This window comes from Bactrocera latifrons, unplaced genomic scaffold (assembly GCF_001853355.1).
Source record: "Bactrocera latifrons isolate USDA-ARS-PBARC rearing strain unplaced genomic scaffold, ASM185335v1 scaffold_154, whole genome shotgun sequence".
Lineage (NCBI taxonomy): Eukaryota > Metazoa > Arthropoda > Insecta > Diptera > Tephritidae > Bactrocera > Bactrocera latifrons.
In genome coordinates, this window is record NW_017535008.1 from 373,309 (window position 1) to 395,398 (window position 22,090).

The following is a 22,090-nucleotide window of genomic DNA, read 5'->3' on the forward strand; positions in this document are numbered from 1 at the left end:
AGCGTCTTAGCAAACCCAAAAAACTCAATAATTTATATTAAGACCTCATAATCTCGAAAAGTACGAATTTTGAACAATCGCGGTTCCTTTCACTTCAGCAAACCCAAGAATATCGCTGCCGAACTTTTTTTCTTATAGCATTCACTAAATATTTGTAAAAAATATTACATAGCATTTCTGGAAGGCATATTCAGTGTTAAGGAAAGTTTTCTTTGATTCTTGTAGGTATGGCGTCGAATTGGCAGTTCTTAATCGTATAAAAATGCAGGACCGTTCCGGTTACTTAGAACCGACTGTCGTCGGAAAGTTTTGTCTTTACCTTTATCGAAATTAGTATCTACTGTTTAGATTAGTACTGTTAAGATTAGTCTCGTTTTCACTATGATGGTAATGGCCTCTACCGAGAAATCCAATAAATGGCAACAACTAAAAACAGGTTTGCAAATCGGCGTGTGCGAAGACTAGATGAAACCAAAAGTAGAAACAGCAAAAGCAATTTGTAGACGAACCTGAACCAAAAAAAACTCCACACGACATCTGATGAATATTTAAATTGTTGAAGTCCAATGAAACGCAGACGTCGCATAAATTTGTGTAACACAATGTGACGCACAGCAAAAAATACAAAAGTCGTTTAATGAGAGCGACCCTACAAATAAGATTAACCTGCTTCTTGCTAATAGGCCGCACACAACAACACACACACTCACAGCAGCGACATTTCAACAAACGCACCTCCAAACGCTGAAATCAATCGCTTGTTTGGCATTCATGGGTTGTCTTAAGCCGGCAGGCTTGCTACCTGTTGCTACCGCCAGCCAAGAATCAAAATACCCGTTGTTTACTATACACTCTCTCGCTCTCTGGCACGCGCACTCTCCAACATGGACATGCTTCTTCGACAACGTCCCACGGCGTTCATTCAACTCTGTTTGCTGCCGCCAGCGGTTATGTCTTTGCCGTTTGTTTGTGCCGCGCACGACAGACTCTTTTTTTTTCATTATATTTGTATTTGCTATTTATTGAGCATCGCTATTTTGTTATGATTTCGAATTTCCATTTGCCCACTTTGTTTGCTTTCGCCGTTATTGTACGACTTGTGGCGTTTGTGGTGGCTACGGTTCCCGTTTTGGTCACGACCCTTTACACGACGTCGCTTTTCGTTTGTCATAACCGAATAGTTGGCTTGCGCTAAATCTCAGCTTCAACTGACGCAGAGCGCTTTGACCGTAGTCATTGCCGCGCCGTCATCGCGATCGGGACAACTTGTGTACGCGCTGCGGGGTTTTGTGCTCAAAATCGTAGCGAACAACTTTCCCAGAGGTTGGCTGCTTGTGACGCTTTCTCGCCACTCACCAACCATTTTTGTAGTGTTTTGGTTGTTAGGTGCGACGTCATCGAAGGGTGTGCGACGTCGATAAGCCACCACTCTAAGTGTACGCTTTGGTATGTCGCGGTGAAAGTTAATAGTAAACAATTATTTTTGTTGCTGTTCATAATTAAAAACGAAATAAATGACGTTTACGGGAGACTTTACTCGCGCCTGCGCAGCTGCCACGACGCCAATCGCAATGACAGCGATAAAAGCGAACCAGCAACGCATTAAATGTGGCGAAGTCTTCATTTGGGACTGTGTCGGTGAACTCTTTGCCATCGAATGTTTGCTCTGCGAGGAGCATCCACTCTGCACACTGTCCGAATTCGCTGAACACATGGATATTTGGCATTACGACTGGACGGCTGAGGCGCACGCCTCATTACCCGATACAACAACAACAGCGGATGGCTGTGAGTTGTTACCCAAGCAATGGACGGAGATCGAAAGCTCAGCTGCCGCCGAAGAGCGCCACACAGACATGCTGAGCGATGGCAACAGCTTTGAAGACAACTACAGCGACTCGGAAACCATATCAATGGCGTCCGATTCGTTAGAAACTAGGTCATGGCATGCAACCTCGGTGAGTTTACGCGATAGCGGCCCAATAAGGGCTTGCAGTTGAAAGTAATTTTCGGTTTTCATTTTATCCAACAACAAGCTACTCGAAAGTGACTACAGCGTAGCAATAATGCAGAATGTCACCGCTGTAAGCTCAACTGAAACCTTTGAAGAGCTACTTTACGGCGCAGAGGTTGGAGTGTGGGACAATGTGAATGATCTGCGCAGCGGAGAGGCGTATGTAGAACGAGCGCAGAGTAATGAAGCAGAAGAACTGGCAGCGGACAGCGCGCAAGCAAACACAATGGGTACTATTGTGAAGAAACGGGTTGAGGCAAGTCAATGCTAATTATACCAGTTTTTGTGCGAAAACGAACTTTGGTAGTTTATGTTTTTTTTTTTTCTCAGAATAACTAAAAGTAAGATAATTATGAACTTCATTATGTAATATGAAATTCCAGACATTTGAGAACCCGTTAGTTTCTAACGGTTAACGGTAATGGGACCTACGAGTTCTTTGGTAGGTCCTTTGAGGCAGAACCCCGATTAGGTCAAAAATTTGCCAAAACCCGAGTGCTTCGAATATGCTCTTAGAGCTCAAAGCTGAAGTTAGTTGAAAAGGAAGATTGGCAAGTTGTGTTCAAAACAAAATATAAAGGGTTAATGTGCGGCAAAAGCCAAGTCAAAACTCTGTATATTGCAGATGTCCAAGAACTTTTAGAACAGCTTTCTATAGGGAAATTATTTAACTGAAAACCTCATTCATAACAAAGGTCAAAGCTAGGTAGTACAAGGTACACACGTCCAAGAGATATAAAAGTTTAGAATAATTTATACTGACGATCGTTTGCTGGACTAGAGCTTCAGCCGGTTCGGTATGCCTTTACGCTTTGTAGAAGCTTATATTAACAAAGCTCCTAACCTAAGAATCTTTTGCAGAATCCACTACTGAATCGCTTCAGAACCGAGAAATTAATAGAGATTTATGAAAAATTTCCCGAACTCTGGCATAAAGACGAACGCAGTAGCCAAAAGCCTGAGACACAAGCGAAGGCATATCACAGTATCAGCCAGAAACTAAAGAAAGTTGGTATACACCTTAAAACGGCGGCTGTACAACGGCGACTTAATGCGCTACGCAAGCGTTATCGCCTCGAGAAACTGGAGGAACTTAAAGCTCATTTGAAGGGTCAAATATATGAAAGCAGCTTCGAGTACTATGCGCACTTACAATTCTTAAGGGAGCACATCGAGCCGGAGTTGTGCAAGATTTGCATGCGGATTTGTAAAGATGCAAAGGAATGTTGTGAAGGCGCAGAGGAAACGAGGACAGAGAAGTTGCCAATAAACAATGAAGCTTCAGAAAGCGGCGTTGTGGTTGCTGAAGGAAGGGAGGGAAGTGAGGCACGCTGCGTTGTCAAAGAGGCACTACAAGCAGACGAGGAAAGCATTAAAGAAAGCAACGCAGAAAGCAACGAAGGAAGTAACGAAAAAAGCAACGAAAAAAGTATAGAAGAAAACATCGAAAGTAGCAACGAAGGAAGCACCGAAAGAACCAACGAAGCAAGTTCTGAAGAAATCAGAGAAGAAAATTCTGAAGAAAGAAACGAGGTACAACATTCTGTTAACGAAATTACGCTTCAGCTAAGCAAATCTGCAGCAGAACAATTCGAGGTTATGGTCGAAGAAATATTGAAAAGTGAGCACGCAATGCAGGAGGCGAATTTAGAAACAAGTGAGTTGGAGATCGAAAGTAATGAATTCGAACCAGTTGATACAACACTAAACGAAGTTGTGATGGCCATAGAACAGACGAATGGAAACCCAGAAGGGCCTATGTTGCAGGAGAACTTCGAAGTAAATGAAAACCCGAATGCAAGCGTAAAGGACTCAATGGAACTGGTAGCAGTTGTAGATACCACGAAGAAGCTACACGAAGCTATCACGTTCTTAGAACAGTCAGAGGGCAGCCTCGAAGGGTCAATATTGCAAGATATCCTCAAAGTAGACAGAAACCAGAATGAAAGCGTAAAGGAGTCAAGGCTACCGCGACGCTCGTTGCGGAATAGAAGTAAGGTACAAATTTTGGAGGTGTTAGAACTACCAAGAATGGTAAATATCGCGCGTGTGATAACTATAAGCAGACATTTATGAAATATTTTTCTGTATTACAGCAACCTTTCAAGGCACAAGAGCTCGCAATTAGCACATCAACGCCGCATGGCCAACAAGCCGTAGGGATAAACGAGTGCATGAGCACCGCTGACGAGAACATGGCATCGGAGGAATATGATTCTTCGAATGGTGATTCGGGTATACTGCGCGATGTAAGTAATCTTGAGATAATTGATAAGTGCTGATTCAACACACTCTACCGCTTTAGTACGATGAACAACCCGATGCCGAGACAAACCACGCCAACGAGACAGGGTCTTTTGCGCGCCTCACGGCTGAGCAAACGCACAAATTGATAGAACTCTACGGTCAACATCCGCTGCTTTGGGACCCCGACCATGCAGACTTTAGAGCGCGCGCGCAGCGGCGTAATGTTTGGCGTCAAATAACAGCACAATTGAATGGGCACTTCCAAAAGCGCTACACTTGGACGAAGGTGCACCGCAAAATGCACGACTACATCAAGTATTATCGGCGCGAGCGGCAGCGCATCGAGCTGGAGGGCGGCTGTACGCGTTGGTGCTTCTATGATGATTTTGCTTTTCTCAACGAAGTGGTGAGTTTGTCGCATACGATATCTGAAGTTATGAACACTTTACATTTAATGACTTTACAGCTCGCTGAGCAGAGCAGCGAAGCGTCAAAGCTGCTGCTGAACAAGCAACACAACATGAAAATCATAGAGGTGTATGCCGCGCATCCGCAACTGTGGGACACCAATCATGCACTCTATAAGCGGCGACGCCTACGTCAGAGCATTTTCAAGGCGATAAGCGATCAACTGCGCGACGCGCACAACATAAATATATCGGCGCTTAAGCTGAAACAGCGCATTGTGGAGTTTCGCTGCACCTATCGCATGGAGAAGGAGCGCCGCTGTGCCACCGAGCAGCGAGGCGAAACTTATGAGCCCTGTTACGAGTACTATCAGTTACTAAGCTTTCTGGACGCGCATATAGCGCCGTTCCAATGCGCGGAGTGCAGCGCACAATTCAAGAAACACACCGAAATCGAGCGTCACATGCGACAAGCGCATAGCAAAAATAAAAAGAAAACTATTGTCAAGCAGCGCGCCGAGCTCCTCGCCCACGATGCGAAACTCGTCACTCTGGAAAATGTCTGCCACATTTGCGGCATAGGCTTCACGCTGAGTCGCAACCTCATGTGTCACCTGAAGCGTCACACAAATCAGCGCGAATACCAGTGCGTCCACTGCCCGAAGAAGTTCTTTGACGGCGCCACCTTGCGCGTTCACGAACGCTCACACACCAAAAGTCGTCCTTACGTCTGCGAACAGTGCGGCGCCAGCTACGCGACAGGCAGTAAGCTGAATCAGCACTTGAAGCGTCATAGCGGTCAACGTGACTTTACGTGTGAACTGTGCGACAAAGCGTTCTTCACGGCTTTCGAATGCGAGCGTCATATGCGCACACACATGAACATACGCGAGAAGGTGTGCCCCATCTGCGGCAGAGACTTCGGCGTCGGCTCGGGCTACTATGCGCACATGCTATTGCATACGGGCGTCAAACGATACAAGTGCACAATGTGTGGCAAGCAATTCGCACAGTTCGCAGGCCTCTATAAACATCGGAAACGCTATCACCCGAAGGAGTTTGCGTTGGAGCGCGCGAAAAAGAACGGACGAGTCGCAAAAGAGGTGGCGGCGAAATAACTACACATATTCGGTTCATGAGGGAGAACTTTAAAGCATTTACAACAACAATTAATACAACAACAAAACGACGTGAGCAGTATGCTGTTCTCAAGACAGTGGGGTCAACGTAACCTGAATGGGCTCGAATTTTTATCCGGCCATGAACTGTCAACTCGGGGCTACATTCTTTCTAACAACTTGTTTTCTGCCGACACAACACCAACACCGACGACGAAAGGACAGCCCGTTCCCAGTCGGGTCTACGTAACCGGAAAGGACTCCGTTTTTTTCCGGCCAAGGCTTGTCAACTCGCCAGAATTCTGGCGCTACAACAAAAACAACAACAACAATGAAAGGTCAGCATATTAGCCCGTGTCTAAAGTGTCGTAAACTTTTTGAAGGAACAAGACTAAGCGCTTCCCTCCGCCTACCTTCTTCGCACACAAAATTGTCTGCGCTTTTCACGCGCGCTTTAGTTAAGTGCCTTTACAGTTATAACGCTATATATAGAACATTATTTTTCAACGATTATTTGCCCCAGTTAGAATTTAGGCAATCAAGTGTTAAAAAGTGAGTTTGCCAAAATCTCTAAACTACTTTACACTACTTTATAATCAAATAACATTATAGAGAAGTCTAAACAAACACTCACCAGTTAATACACCAGCTACTTTTAGAATAATGCTAGCGGCTTACTTAGTGCAATTTCTTAATTTGGCTATGCCATGTTAGGCGACAGGCGTTTGCTTTGTAGAAACTATGAAAAAATTGTGTTTCAGTAAAATATGACAAGCAAATAACGTCTCATAGCTCACCACATGGCAGAGCTTAGCTGCTGGTGCTTGGTTAGTGCCAAGTGGCCGCTTTGGCTGCGGTTTTACATGCGCTCAATTACCGCCTGCATAACAACGAACAACGAAAACTATTTGGCAAGGTGTTTTATACTGCCACAACAACAATAATAGCTACTTGTTGCCAATACAGCAATAACAGCAATTGTAATGGTGGAAATTAGGGCTACAGCGACAACAGCAAGCGACATGCAATTACAGCTTATGCGTCTAATTAAACTTGTATTTATTTTGTTTTTGCATTGTGTGGATTGTATATTTGAAAATGTTTCACGCCAACAGCAGTCTTACCTACAGTAGTACATGAGAAAAAAAGCTTACATTAGAAAATTAGACTTAGATTTAGTTAGCACTTAGCGTATACTCACTAAATACCGTCCAGTGTGGTTACAATGTGCAATGCCCTTATATTGCCGGCAGCAATTCATTATGTGTTAATAAAACTTAAAACTGTTTAAAAAAAAATTTTGCTTTTGCTTTGCGTTAAATATACTGCATCCGAATGCAGTGACACGCTCTTAATGTACATATGTATAGGGTATATTAAGGTTTATATAAAAAAAATAAAAAATGATGTCACACAGCTTATTTGGAGAAGCGTTTTTGCTGCCGCAAACGGTATATGTCATTGGCTGGTGGCGCTGGCGTTTGGCCCTCCTCGTCGCTGTCGTCGCCGCCGGGCAGCATGCGTCGACGCTTCAGACTGCCCGCATCGCCGGTGCACACACTGTCATCCACAATCCAGTGCACCGATTTGGCCAGGTCGAAGAGTTTCGTGTCGCAGCCATGATCGCCGACGGGCAGTGGCACAGCTGTGGTCGCGAAAAATATTGGATAATTAAAACAGATTTCACAACAACAAATAACAGTAAATACGCACCGTCGGGCAGCTTGATGCGATTGAATATGTCGAAGAGCATTTCAATGGAGACAAATGGACCGCGGAAGGACACGGGCGGCGGCAGCTGTGCGCACAGCGAGGCCAAGGCCGGCGGCTGCGGGAAAGTGCCGCCGGCTAGCGGGTGTTCGCCGGGATGTGCATTCACTTTAGGCTTGTACGGCACCATTTGCGAGAAGTCGGGGCGCGGCAGCGAAACAACCTGCTCCACATCAGGTTCATCTAGCTTAGCGGTTGCAGCATTGGCGGCGCTTTTATTCGTCATAATGCCGACATTCTGTAAGTTGGCGAATCATGCAAAAGAAATATTATAAATTGGTTTAAAAAATATATAAAAATTTTGCATATATGTGCTAATGAGTTGTTTTGTACGTGGGTATGTCACTGCGCTGGTGGTGTGCGTAATGGAAAGGGCAAGCTGTGTCAGCCAATTTTCAAAACTTACGTAACTCTTCTAGCATTTGCGGCGCGTGCAGCATTGAAATTGCAATTACAAATGCATGCGTACATATAAGTGAAACGAAATACACGAAAAGCACACAACAACTCACCTCTGTGTAGCCGATGGAGCGCAGCTCAACACTTGTGCAGGGATAAAGATCCAAAAATTTATAGCGATCCACCAGCTGCGCAGTCTCTTTGCCTTCGTACTCCTTCAACTGCAAGTAAATAGAGCATAGTTTAAGGCGTTAAAGCTACCAATGTGAAAATAAGCACCCACATTCTCTAGCACCGCGCTGCGGCGACGCTCGACTTTAACAATACTCGACAAGTCGCCAATATTCGACTCGAATTCCAAAAACCGATTCCATACATCCACACTAAGCGCCGGCGTTAGGCCACCCGATGACAGCACGCGCTCGAACAGCACACGCGTATTGTTATCTTCGTTCAAATGCGAGAGATAATCTATGTAACACATGACATACTCCGGACTGCCGCCGAAGCGTTTCAAACCGAGTTCGAAGATGCGAAAAGCAATATCCTTATCCTTCGAACAGTAGTACTCCATTAATGCCGCGGCCACGAACACGTGGTAGCGTGAGCGCACATCTTCTCGCCCCTTCTTGAAGACAGCTCGCGCGGATTTGATGCCCTCAGCGCGGCGCGCAAACTTCATATATTGCACGTAAGCCTAAAGGTGGGGGAAGAAAAGTATATTTTCTTATTAAACGATTCAGAAGAAGCTTGCGCATGCGCGCACAACCTACCAGTGTTGGATCAATGTCCGGTATAGATAGCAATTTGTTGTACATCGCATGTACTTTATCGTACTTCATGCGTCCCTCCTCGAAGTCGGCGTAGGCAAAGTAGAGCAGCGCATTTTTATTCAACACGCCGTTAATTGAGCGTTCTAATATGTTGGCGCATTCGTCGCCAAAGATTTTGGCAGCTTGAGTGTCCTGTATAAAGTGATAAAAGTATTAAATACATATATATATATTATATTTGTGTTATGTGAGTTTATATGTATACAAGCTAATGAACACAGTGAGTGGGCGATGTCAATGGAAGCATCGATGCAGTTGCATGTTCGGCTTACTTCAAGTGTTTTTCAATAAGAAAAACTGGTAATTTACAATTATTTATAATCATTTGGCAACAAATTCATAAAAATTCACACTTTTTGCTTGAAACCACAGTCATGTAAATGTATCAATACAACCATGCATCATTTTACAATAGTTCAAAATAAAAGAAATTGATTATAGCATTTGTAACAATATTGTGTTGCGCAGTGCGCGCATAACACAGCGTTTTATTGGCAACATTTCCAGCAAGATTTGGGTTTTGCACATGTAAGCATTCCAGTAAGTTGTTTGGCACAGCGCGCACCTTGACTATGTAGCACCACAATATTACCAGGAAACACAACATATTGCTGATAATCAATCGTAACCGCAATAACGGTGTATTGCCTTTTCGCCAGCTGTTAAATTTAAAAAATATAATTAAACGTTTATACAACACAATACGCACGCCTTTTTCCGCCAACGCTTGTGCACTTTGATCTAGATATTGCGCAGCCTGATGCCACACGGCTGGATGATGTGTGAGCACCAGCAGGCATTGTTCGGTGGCAAACATAACACGCCGTGTTATGAGTGCGGTGTCCTCCGTGCGCAACGGATTTGATTTCTCAAATGCAATGAATTTCTTCCATAAGTCCACCTGGATTAAGAATGATTATATTAAAAATAAATATTATATTATATTATTATAGTGCACAAACCTGTTTCATTTCCTCCTTGGAAAGCGTCGGTGGGACGGCGGGCAAATTACGATTCAAACCTTTAGTAAGTATCTCAAGCTCCTTAGCAACGCGTCGCGCATTCATATAGTCTCTGAAAAATATATAATTTTTTAATATTGTTTAATCATTCCAAATAAATTTGCATTATTACTTCGAACGTTCCAAACTCATTTTCTCTGATATTATAGGATTTATGTTATGTTCAAAGGCTATGTAGTCTTTCCATAATTGTTCGATGCCTACAATGGGCGTAACCACCGCCTTCTGATACACTCTACGCACAGCGGTGATTTTCTGATTTTCCGCATAACTACCCACAGCTTCCACGCTACGCAAAAAATGTATATAGTCCTGCCAAATTGAAAACGAATGCAAATCCATGCCAATTTTCTCCAAAGCAAAGTCATAAGCCTGTGCCAGCTTCTCTCTACAACAGGCAATAAATTATATCAATATATAATTTTTGACTAAAATAACATGAAGGCAACTTACTTGTGTGTACTCAAGCCAGCTTTGGTCTCTTTTACATATGTCAAATATAATTTCCACAAATCTATATTTAAAATTTTTACTAATGAACGCTGGAACAATTTTTCCACACGTTCAAAATTTCTGCCTTTCATCTCTTGCTCTATATATATCTTCCAGTAGCGCGCTGTTGTGGGGAACACATTCACTAAAGATTCGTACAAGCTGCGCACATCGTTTACCGGTCGCGTTTGTGCCTCACGCAGCAATACCGACCATGATTCAATATCGTAGGGACGCATCTCGACAACCTGTTGCGAACGCACCAATCGTTCGTGCCCCCATTCCTAGAATTTAATAGTGTTTGGAAAATTAATAATTTCAATAATAATGTAACATATTTTATTTTTTACTCACTATATCTATTTTAATTTGATCGCGTACGGACATTTTTGCAGCTTCAGTTTCACTATATACCCACGTGGTAACCGTTCTTTATTCACTTAAACACACTTATACCCACTCCCCGAACACTTATTGTAACTAATTTGCAGCCTTTTTGTTTCAATTCACTATTATTTATTAAATTATTATTTTACCTGCAAGCGCGAAAATCTGCTGAAAAATGCCACAGTTTTTGTGAAAAAGCTAAACGTCACTAGCGTCAAGTAAACTCACCTCGGATAATTAATGCTGCCATATATGAGTACACTTATAAACAAAAAAACGCACGTAAGTGATCGCATTTTTTTCATTGCACATAGGTGTATTTAAAGAAAACCATTTCATAATTTATTCATATACATATATAGTAATTTACACAAAAGCTATTTTTAGTTTCTTAAATATTCAAATGATCAAATGCTCGCACAGGGTAGGTATTTTCACTTTTTAAATATCATGGACTGGCATCACTTCACGAAACAAAGAAAAGACAGTAATGGCAAAAATGACGGATGATTGAGATTTGAAGTGAAGGCAGAAAGTGAATGAGACGTCTCGTTTGAATTAAAGTTACAATTTGGAAAACAGCAGCAAAGTTTATAAAAATCCTGCGTCCACATAAAATAGACAATAAATCGAAGATCATTATATATATTTTACATATATTGGAGTAAAATTCGAACATAACAAACCCAAAACTCAAAACGTATGTCCATTGTGCAAAGTAGCAGTAGCATCAGTAGGGGAGAAATCCAATGAAAAATTAAAAACGAAAAGGGAGCGGAAGCAACTGCAAAAGTAACGTCGTCTCAGCCGCTGTTAGCGCTGCCGTGACAGTTCCCCTCATATAACGTCGGTTTCGGTAACGCTGCCGTTGCTGTCGTCAACAAAATAAAGTGCTAAGTGTGTGAACGCGGGTGTTGGAGACGTTGGTGCTGGTCACTTGACACGAGAAGTTACAGAAAAAAACGAAGCATAAAAGTTTGGTTGCAATATATTTCAGAAAAGTTGCCAAAAACGTGATTTCTCATACAAAATAATATATGCTGGGGTATAATCACTTCTTACATGCCCACCCACCGTCAGCCTAATCGCTAAATGCAACTCGCAGCCAAAGTGTCCCTTAACGCTCACACCGAAAGAAACACCAACGTCATACCGAAGCAGCAGAAACAACAAATTGAAAAAATATATTTGGAAATTTAGCATATCAACAACGATATACATATAAACGAAATTATTCCAAGTTTCGGACGGCAACGTATGTAGGCGTTCACAAAACTCCGTGTCCCACACCAAATAACGTCGAAGCACCATCTGCCGCCCGCGCGCTCTGTGTAAATCTTATCAATTCCCGTAAAAGAATCACTGGCGTCGGGGTACACAGTAGCGATAAGTCTCAACACAAAGCACACATAAGAGAACAAAATAATAAGTTTAAAAATATAGCACAAAAGTGAGAATAAGTAACTACACAACGCTGCACTTCTTGCTTTTACTGGGATAATTGTTTCTTGTGGAACTATTGCTTACTTATAGGCTGTAACAGCCTTTGCTAATCGGAGGTTAAACTCTACACCAACGTACAATAGCTAAGCGGCATGGCACGCGGCTTTGACCATTTATTTAAATTATTAATTATAGGTGATAGTGGTGAGTATGTCCAATTTGAGTAGACATATATGTATGTGTGTAGTATATTGTTAAAAATGCATCACCAGGGAATTTGGGTCAATTTGAGCTCAAGCATAAATAAGTTGCATCCCAGAAGTTAATAAGCTAATTTTAGCCAACTACATAAACTAAAATAACAGCGCCAACTGCCTATATAACGCATAAAACGATGAATGACTAATTCTATTTGCTGGCCCGGTGGTCGCAGTCTCGTATGCTTGCTGACTTACTGACATGTTGTTGCTACATTTTAGTATGCATGATAATTCTGAGCATGTATGAAATGGGCTTTGAGAGCATTATATTTTGACCAACATTCTTTTTATCGTTTAAAGTGGTTATTATTTTTTGACACGCATAACAATAAAAAAAATTTGCTAGTTGATAAAATATTCGCTAATCATTGTACGTAATGTGTCAAATGATTTTCATGTCGCATTTGAGTGTAAACAAACTACAGTTTGCTAACTTCTATTTATATGTGCAAGTAACTAAACTAATCGCTGCTTAACCTCTTGGCACATACACACTCATTTATCAAAACTCATTTAGTGTTGTAATATATACCGCGTTTGCTAATTTTCTGTTTCGACTTTTACTTTCGCTGGTTTAAACTTTTAATTATTTGTTCCTGTTGGCTTTTTTCCCGCTGCTTTACGCTTGTAGGTGTTGGAAAGTCATCACTGCTGATACGCTTCTCAGACGATACCTTCGCCGGCACCTACATCACCACCATCGGCGTAGACTTCAAGATACGCACCGTTGTCATTGATGGGCTACGTATCAAGCTGCAAATATGGGACACAGCCGGACAAGAGCGCTTCCGCACTATAACGAGCACCTATTACCGTGGCACGCATGGCGTAATCATTGTGTACGATGTAACGAATGGCGAATCATTTGCGAATGTGCGACGATGGTTAGATGAAATACAAAATAATTGCGATGTGGTCAATAAAGTATTGGGTAAGTTGATGGTTGATAGCATGGGTAAATGTCACCTTACAAAAACAAATGATAAATTTCTTCGTTTACAGTGGGTAACAAAAATGATGATCCCGATCGTAAAGTGGTCATCACCGAGGATGCACAGCGCTTTGCGCGCCAAATGGACATCGAGCTGTTTGAGACATCCGCCAAAGACAATATTGATGTGGAAGAGATGTTCCTCGCCATAACGCGACAGGTGCTGCAGCATAAGCTGCGTAATGCACAAAATGAGCAGCAAAAGGACAGTATCACTTTGAAAAAACAGCAAAAGAATAAACGAAAAAGTAAATGTTGCAGTTGAAACATATGCCGCCCCACCACCACAACGGTTTTGTGTACAACGCGCAATAAAACCACAGTACTCAGCATATTTTAAAAATATATATTATATATAAAATACAAAACATACCACATACTACACATATATATATGTACATCAACAACAAAAAGAAAAACGCGTATACGCAAAAATAAACACACTAAATAAGAAAGAACAGAAACCAGTCCAGGTCTAGGGACAACGGGCGTACAATGTACACGAGTATATGGGTTAGCATGGTCACGTGAGTTGTCAAAATATATAGCAGCAGCGGCAATAGTTTGTGTTGCATGTTTCACAGCATACTGCAGTGCAAATAAGTATTTTTATAGCAGTTATAAAAGTACTGCAGTATTCTAAAAATGTAAGAACAAATGTGTATGTTGTAAGAAAACATTTTTGTAAAACAAAATATGAAAAACAAAAAAATTTAAATCACACCAAAACCATATAAATGCAGCAAACTGCAATAGCATAGCGTTTTATAAATACACAGTTATTTATATGCATGTATGCATACCTATTAACTAATACATATACATATATACCATAGCATACACAAGACGTGCATACAACTTATATACATATAAAAAAGATATTTTTTAAATGCTAAAGGTAATCTAAGAAGCCTACATTGATTAATTAATTATTTATTAGTTTGGTTTAATTACCTTAATGCCACAGTAACACAAGTTTGTTATTTTAATGCTGCATCTTTCAACTGGTATTTATTTCGTGCATAAGAAATACTTTCGTTTATAAAACTGTATTCAATTATTAGTAAAAAAAAAGTAAAGTCTACTAAATATAAGTGATATTACGTCTTACCATGTCAAAAAAAAAAACGAAAATACTTTTATAACAATTAAATATGTCTGTGTTAAAAATTTGTCATTGCGAGCGGACCATCACTTTTTCACCATACTCCATGGTTGATAATTTTCTGTTTTGTAAATTATAATTTTGTATTCGTAATTTTCTATAATGTTGGTTGTAAATAGAAAATACAATTATAATACACAGTCAAAGCAGAGTTTGGGGACATAAAATAGAAAACCTCAAAAAACACCGTTAAAATAACCGTTCGTGGTCGAATTCAGCGCCATGTAATTCCCACGACTACCGGTGCCGGTTGAAGGTATTTACCCTGATTTTATCAGCGGCATATATAGTTCCCACAACAATCAGTTCCGTTTAAAGGTATTGATCCGGATTTTATGAGCGAAATGCCGATATTGGCCCGATATGCATTCCGCGATATGTAATTCCGACGACTAACGGTTCCGGTTACCAGTATTGTACTGGTTTTTGTCAGCGACATGTAATTGCTACGGTTAACGGTCACGTTTAGCAGTATTGATTAGAATTTTATCAGCGGCTTGTAATTTCCGCGACTACTGGTTGTGTTTAACGGGTTATTTTTTATCGGATTGTATCAGCATCTTCTAATTTCTACGACTACGGGTTTCGGTTACCGGTATTGACAAGGATTTTATCAGCTCAAGCTTCAACAGAAACAATCCGCTGCTAAGGTCAACTGCAAAACCGTTGTTTCTGCAGAGAATCGGAGCATGGCTCTATAAGCAATTGTGGATCGCCAAAGTTAACTCTTATCATGTTTTTTGTGGATGCAAACACGCCCACCACACTGATACTCTCCAGGTTTTCAAAAGTCTCATTCAAGTCGACTTGCGCGCCGTCCATACTGAGCAGTCTCAATAGAATGATGCCTGTAAAGACGAAGCATGCTTGCTAATATTCAATGTACAACGTTATAAATGCTCGTTGCGACTATAGTCCGGACCAAGTAACCGGAAATGCTCCGAATTTTTGTTCGAACAAGATCGGTCAACTCGGCAATATTCCTCCAAACTACCTCAGCGCAGTTTTCTGCCACTCCAATTATAACAATAACGGTAAGCATCTTTTTTTTATAATTTTCCTAAATATATTTTATTAAAAAATTTAAATACAAAATATAAATTAAATTTATTGCGAAAAGCGGTTGCGCGTCAACGCACCATTATTACAAAATTATGCTTAATTTACAAATCGAAGTAATACATTTTTATTAATTTATTTCCAGAGCAGTTTATAGAAGGCTTTAGAGTTAGAAACAAATATCAAAACAAAACCAAAAAATCAATAAGAAAAATATAACGGCATAAAAGCATTCGAAGAACGCGGAGCATAAGTCAGAAGTAGTTTCGGCACGCTATATACATAGATATATCCACCCTCTTTTGTGCTTGGCAGTTTTGACGTCCGCCTCAAGAAGGCCACCACCTATTTTCCGCATTGTGTGCAGCCGTCGTATTTTGCCACAGGGAAAGCGCGCGTCTGGCGACACGACACCAACGCATCGCCGGTGTAACCTGGCGGGCACTTACACACCGCCAAGTGAGCCTTTGGTTCGCAGGTAGCACCTGAAGCGCACTTGCCAATGCAGGGATTCACACACTGATAGTTGATGCACGCCTTGTTGTCGGGACACTCGTTGTTGCTCAAGCATTCACCCTGCACATACAAAAACAACAAATGAAATTACAAAAAGTAACGAAATGAAGGATCTTGTGCATACCCGTGAGCAGTGCGACAACGGATTGCCCGTATAGCCCGGCAAACAGTTGCAGACCGGCCGCTCACGTCCAGTATTGTCATGGCCGGGGATGCAGAGCGCATTTGTGCCGCAAGGGTTTGGCTCGCAGAGATCCTCTGTTATAATTGAAACAAATATTATTCACAAATTTTAACTTACAAACCACAAAATACACACCCTTCGTGAATGGGCGACAGCGCACAAACGGATCGCCGGTCATGTCGCGTGGGCAGCTGCAGACAGGCGTCAAACCGCGCAAATTACAGTCAGCACCAACGCCGCATGCGCCATCACATGTGTTCTTGCAGATGCCATAGAAACAAGCCGGACGATTGGATGGGCAATCGGAGTCGCCATAGCACTCGGGACGACATTCGGTGTACGGCGAGCCAATGTAGCCCTTAGGGCATTCGCAAACAGCGCGATGTCCAGCGACTGTGTTGCAGGTGGCGCCTATGCCGCACTGTTGGCAAGCGGGCACGCACTTGTAGTTGCTGCAGGTGTCGCGTGCGCTGCAATCGCCATCGTGCTCGCATTCGTGTCGGCAACCGCTAAGTGGATTGCCCTGGGCACAGAGTTAAAATGTTAATAGTATCGCCGTTATTATTTAGTGCTATACTTACAGTGAAGCCGTGTATACATGAACAAGTGGGCACACCATTCGAAATCTCACATTTGGTATTGACACCACATGGACTTGGATGGCACTGTTCGTCTGAAAGTAAAAATGGAGACATTGTGTAAATTAGTAATGGCAGTCCTCTATAATGTAATCAGCGGTTAGTAGCCCGATAAAGTACTCGCCAGATATTTATTACTAATAACTATATAATTTGTTTAAAGAAATCGTCAGAACATGCGAAATAGGACTTCTTGTTCGAAGGATTAAGCAATACCGCTAAAATAAACATCCATCAACTGCCTTAAAAAAAACCGAAAAATCTGCACCAATAATAGCAAGTTACATAAAATTTCAACATAACTTCAAAATACCAGCCAATATTGAATTGATCACGTTGATGGGCTAAAAATTTTGATATAGGACCTTATGGAAGCGTGAAACTTCAACTTATGCGACTATCAGTTATTATCTCACCGTTGCTGAAGGTATTTATTTGTTTTTTATTTTTTTCCAATTTTTAAAAAGGCACTATCCTTATCCGAATATAAACGAAAACCATACAAAAAATACGCCAGTATTTTCTGTTGCTGTTATTGTACCGTCAGAAAACATTCTGGAAATAATTTAGAGGAATGCTGCCGAGTTGATGGGCATTGTCGTGATAAAAATTCGGATCTGTTCAGTTGCGGTAGATCCGTCGTTTGTAGGAAAGGGCCAATTTTTGCTCATAATGGTTGGTCGGATTATATAAAATGTTACTGTCTCCTTTTCGACTTTCGCTTTACCGCTTTGTGTCATTTACGCCGATGATATTTATATTATAAGATTGAAATCACTACTCTTTTTACTTCCTGAAATAGCACTCAATGACAGCTGGATCCCTTCCGATTACGTTCACTTGACTGTTTTGGGTTAGGATCTTTGTCAGAAATGGCAAGCTATTTTTCAAAAGTACGTTAGAATCCGATGCGAAAAAATACATTTATAAGATATTTGGGTAAACTTAAGGGAATACCAGTTGTTGTTCCCACCACAGTCGAGTCAACGTAACCGAAATTTTATCCGACCAAGGACTATTAACTCGGCAGAACGTTTGAAACTTATTTCAAGAATAAAGAAGACACGTTTTTCCGCTTGGATATATTTACTTGCCCATATTCAAAAATTATTGTCCATTCTTTGGTCTTGCGTAATGGGGCACCCTTTATTATGACATTCTTGATATCATAAAGAATTTTATTTATTTACACGCCTGACAGATAAGACAGCATTCATTTGTTAACGATCAGCAGCTTGCATTGTCGGCTAGTGACGACGACGCAATTAATAACGTATGCGCCTCTGTATGTACATATGTATATTTGTCATTTGCACGCCAACGCATCTGACAAAACATTGCGAGCTGCTGACCAGCACAATTTAGCAAATTAAGCGCACAGTTGCCTTGGCGATGCTTCAGCGATGCCAGCGCGCCTCTTTAGCTATGATAATTTTTGTTAAGAAATTTGTATACCCTGAACTATTTGTGTTAAGTTTGTAACGAAGTTTGCAATACACAGAAGGAAATGCCGAAAACCTTATGAAGTATACATATCTATATGTTTAGTGTCCGTCCGTCAGTCTATTCGTCTGTATACAGGGTTTGTCCGGAAAGTAATAGGTCATAATCAGTCGCGAATGTACTTCGGAGCGTGCGCGTACCGACTGGATTCGGTAGAGGGCGTTCATAGTTAACGAAGGGCTGGTCAGTTGTCTCCGAAGGTTTCTGTGAGTGGCGCAAGCCGAAAATGTTCGTTAGAGCAGAGGACTCACCTTCTTCGAATATATTGTTCGCATCGGACCGCTATGCGCTATAGCGGCCATACACACTGACTGAGCAAAATCGAAATAAAAATCTATTGTGCTATAAGAAATTCAGCTGGGAAGGGTATTGTAGCTTCGATGCAGCCGAAGTCAACGCTTTTTCTTGTTTAAAATATATTACGAAATCAATAATTCGCGCGGAACATGAAGGTGAACCGGAACCCACAGCTGATCTGTTAAAGCGTGTGACTTCACTCATGACTTTTTTGCTCTTCCTTTTTTGTAATACTCGTATTTTCCATTATATATGTACATATATGTTTTTGCGCTTGCATGTGTGTGTGTAGTGGCGTTGCTTGAGAATACTTGGCGCCAAGCGTTCACTTCGGCTCCCATAGCGCTGCCGCTGAGTAATCGCATATTTGCGGCAATAAATTAGTAGCAAAAATCCAATTGTAAAAGTCAGCTAATAAGCTGACAAATGTGTGGGCTGGCACGGAAAGCAAAGCAGCTGCGCTCAAACGCACGCAGGCATGCGCAAATTTATTAGTAAAAATCGTTAAAAAATATAAATATTTTTATTTACTACAAATTATACGCCTAAAGCTTTTTTTTATTGCGTCGCATTACTTTGTGGTTTGGTTAGGCAAGCGCTGTGGCTTTGCAATATTGTTACGGATTAATTAAACGCCTTCACCGCATAAGATTTACCGCTTTCCCCCGCAAAAAATCAGGGTTAAATGGGACTAGACGCAAAAAATTGTTTACAAACAAATTCTCGCATTTACGTAATTTTTTTAGCGCCCTGGGGGCTGGTGCGACTGGGCGTATGAGTAACATTCACTTTGCCTAGAAATCGGTGCATAACTTGCAACATTCTGTTACGCAATGCGTCACACGTGTGCCTTGCATCATTTCCGTCTCAATTACAGCTAGTAAAGAATAAATCTTGAAGTCGGATATGCGCGTGGGCTTCGAGCTTGGTGGCACTGCGCAGCGCTTAATGTCTGCTTGGCGTTTCTATGAAACCGGGTGTTATGTAATCACAGGCTTTCACTGCAGACCGGTTTTTAAATTGTTCGTTCTCGATCAGTGATTAAATAATGTATTGGACTGGGTGAATCATTGTGGTTTCTTAGCTCAATGGTTTCTTGGTTTCTCTTAATCTGAAATTTCGCCTCACAATACAACGAATTGCTTAGTTTTGGTAGACTTAGTATTATGGAACCTGGTGACTTATCGAAAAGGAATTTAAGTTAGTGGCAGGCAGAAGTTATAACGTTCCACCTGACTTTTACGTGTAAAAACCTAAGAAAACATTTTTTATGTGTTAATACCAGTTTGGAAACGGATTTCGTAATATTCTCTAAGTCTTCATGGGTTTTTATATGTAAAACCAAACAAAAATCCCCGTGGAGAACTTTTCAGTCTTCTTTGAAGATTCCGTCTTCAATTCAAATTCTCTTGAGGATATATTTTTTGTTGTCAAGTTGATATTGAATTTAAATTGGGAATCGTCTTTGATGGCTCTTCAGCTATTTCTTCGTAGGATTCTTTTTTTTTTCTAAATATACAAATATTTTGCTGTATTCGTCCCTCCCACTCCACGTCTACTGTTGGACTTGCATTTCAGGTTAGAAGAAAAGTATGTCTGATGATCATTAGAGAAGTCAAATGGAGAGTGTTAACTTAATCCGACTTTCAGAACTAGAAGCTAATTAGAGCTTTAGAGCTAAGGCGGTTTGAGATTTTTTGAGATACTTGCGGACCCGATTTACGACAAACAGATTCACCTTCCACAGTATTATATAACAACTAAATACCAGATTTAAAGCCTTGATAAGGTTTGGACATTCCGATTAGTTGTTTATAACGAACACGAAAGTACGTTCCAGTACCGGAACCGCATTCTATCAAGCCCACTGCAGCAGTACCACTCCGTTCTACATTATTTTATTATGCTAAGTAAACTTACCAGGATCAACACGATGACAGGAAGTGAATGGATCGCCTCTATAGCCTGTGGGGCAACTGCAAACGGCAACGTGATTTTTGGGCTGTAAAAGGAAAAGGAGTACATATAATAAAAGTTAATCTTCTAAAAATTATTCTGTCGACTCAATAAGCTTACCTCACAATTGGCATTAAGACCACAAGCTCCCACACAGGGATTCACACAGCGATTATCCTTGCATTGCAAATCGCCACGGCAGTCGATGTTGTCTAAACATTCACCACGATTGCAGGCTGTCAGCGGATTGCCGCTATGACCTGGTGGGCAGGAGCATACAGGGCGACCGCCAGCATCCTGACAAATAGCATTCACACCGCAAGGATTGCCATGGCAGCCATCGACTAGAACATGAGAGGAAGAAAAGTAGAACATAGAATAAACAGATGTATACAATGTTTGATAATGAGGGAAGCAGAGGCGAAGAAAGTCAATGGAAGAGTTGTTACGGTGATTGTGTGGTTATGAACCCAAAAACGTTGTGACAGTGGCAATGCGTAGTAGACTATTATGCATGCATTAATGCGCGTTACTCGGAAGTTTGTGCTTCATGTGAGAGCATAAGTGATTTTGTACGAATTTAGAATTTTTAAATACCGCTGGCATCTCGTGCTGTGTACTGTGACGGGCTGCTGGCAGAGGTGTAATATGTACGATAGGTGCAGTTCACGCAACGTTTGTCTACGTTTTTACCTAGAACCTCTGGAAAGCTGGTGATTGCGGCGAGCAGGAGCACAAAGCTCAAGGCGATTTTCGAAGGCTGAAAGAGAGAAAGAAGTGTAATTTAATATTGATCTCTTGACGGCTTGCTATCGGTGCTACAGTTATTCAGTTTAGTATATGGTCAAAGCCATTCGATTTTTGGAGACATCAACTACCCATTATGTCTGCAATACGTCCCCAAAACCCAGATTTTTTTCTGTATTTCTTACTCACATTCCCAAATGTGCATCCCGTCAGACACTGTCGCCTAGCAGAGTTTCCTTTAGCTATATCACGTTTAGTCAAAGATTTTTTTACTTTGAAACCATACCTTTCCTGATGTTGCGTGTTCTATTTTTAATTCTAAAGTTCTTTACTCCAGGAAGATGCGTGACAGGTATATGAATATTAGATCAAGGGATGTCAAGAATTTATATTAAGACATTTTTTTGGGTTTCAGGCTTATTTTTACCATCAGCATTATAGTGAGCTTTGAAAGCTCAAAAGCTTAGAGTACTTTTTCTTCAAATAATGTTTGTTAAAAACGCTTTGTATTTTATGCTTCTCCCATATAATTTTCGCAAACTTTGTTTCACATTTAGATACGGACAATTAAAATCTTTTTGACTGAAAAATTATTAATTTAAAAAGAATGTAATTACAGTTTCAAAAATTAAAAAAATAATA

At 41.1% G+C, this 22,090-nt stretch overlaps 4 protein-coding genes across 6 annotated transcripts in view; 2 read left to right on the plus strand and 2 right to left on the minus strand.

Moving 5' to 3' along the window:
* Positions 1-10,881, minus strand: part of LOC108966030 (protein suppressor of forked) — a 48,328-nt gene extending 37,447 nt beyond the window's left edge. The window contains exons 1-11 of one of the 3 annotated variants that reach the window (XM_018928742.1): positions 10,657-10,881; positions 10,264-10,586; positions 9,923-10,198; positions 9,751-9,862; positions 9,498-9,689; positions 8,729-8,920; positions 8,239-8,652; positions 8,069-8,176; positions 7,500-7,794; positions 6,584-7,431; positions 6,421-6,525 (exon numbers count right to left, since the gene is read on the minus strand). In XM_018928742.1, the coding sequence (XP_018784287.1) occupies positions 7,205-7,431; positions 7,500-7,794; positions 8,069-8,176; positions 8,239-8,652; positions 8,729-8,920; positions 9,498-9,689; positions 9,751-9,862; positions 9,923-10,198; positions 10,264-10,586; positions 10,657-10,689 (2,172 nt within the window). In that variant the 5' untranslated portion in view covers positions 10,690-10,881 and the 3' untranslated portion in view covers positions 6,421-6,525; positions 6,584-7,204. Of the gene's footprint in view, positions 1-6,420; positions 7,432-7,499; positions 7,795-8,068; positions 8,177-8,238; positions 8,653-8,728; positions 8,921-9,497; positions 9,690-9,750; positions 9,863-9,922; positions 10,199-10,263; positions 10,587-10,656 lie in introns of those variants that run through there. The other 2 variants (XM_018928743.1, XM_018928741.1) reach the window with 2 other exon arrangements.
* On the plus strand, positions 1,174-6,342 carry LOC108966029. The gene is made up of 6 exons (XM_018928740.1): positions 1,174-1,958; positions 2,037-2,270; positions 2,876-4,048; positions 4,111-4,263; positions 4,320-4,667; positions 4,728-6,342. Exons 1-6 carry the CDS (start codon positions 1,515-1,517, stop codon positions 5,784-5,786), a joined length of 3,411 nt encoding a protein of 1,136 aa, XP_018784285.1. The 5' UTR covers positions 1,174-1,514; the 3' UTR covers positions 5,787-6,342.
* Positions 10,882-11,187: 306 nt separating the features above from the next.
* LOC108966037 (ras-related protein Rab-35-like) lies at positions 11,188-14,536 on the plus strand. Its single transcript, XM_018928756.1, has 3 exons — positions 11,188-12,336; positions 13,024-13,323; positions 13,395-14,536. Exons 1-3 carry the CDS (start codon positions 12,285-12,287, stop codon positions 13,646-13,648), a joined length of 606 nt encoding a protein of 201 aa, XP_018784301.1. The 5' UTR covers positions 11,188-12,284; the 3' UTR covers positions 13,649-14,536.
* A 1,191-nt stretch (positions 14,537-15,727) lies between these two features.
* LOC108966074 (neurogenic locus notch homolog protein 1) overlaps positions 15,728-22,090 on the minus strand; it is an 8,702-nt gene continuing 2,339 nt past the window's right edge. Inside the window, exons 2-8 of the mRNA XM_018928809.1 lie at positions 21,299-21,461; positions 20,822-21,045; positions 20,666-20,747; positions 16,889-16,980; positions 16,443-16,830; positions 16,248-16,381; positions 15,728-16,183 (exon numbers count right to left, since the gene is read on the minus strand). Coding sequence (XP_018784354.1) covers positions 15,953-16,183; positions 16,248-16,381; positions 16,443-16,830; positions 16,889-16,980; positions 20,666-20,747; positions 20,822-21,045; positions 21,299-21,461 — 1,314 coding nt within the window. The 3' untranslated portion in view covers positions 15,728-15,952. The remainder of the gene's footprint in view (positions 16,184-16,247; positions 16,382-16,442; positions 16,831-16,888; positions 16,981-20,665; positions 20,748-20,821; positions 21,046-21,298; positions 21,462-22,090) is intronic.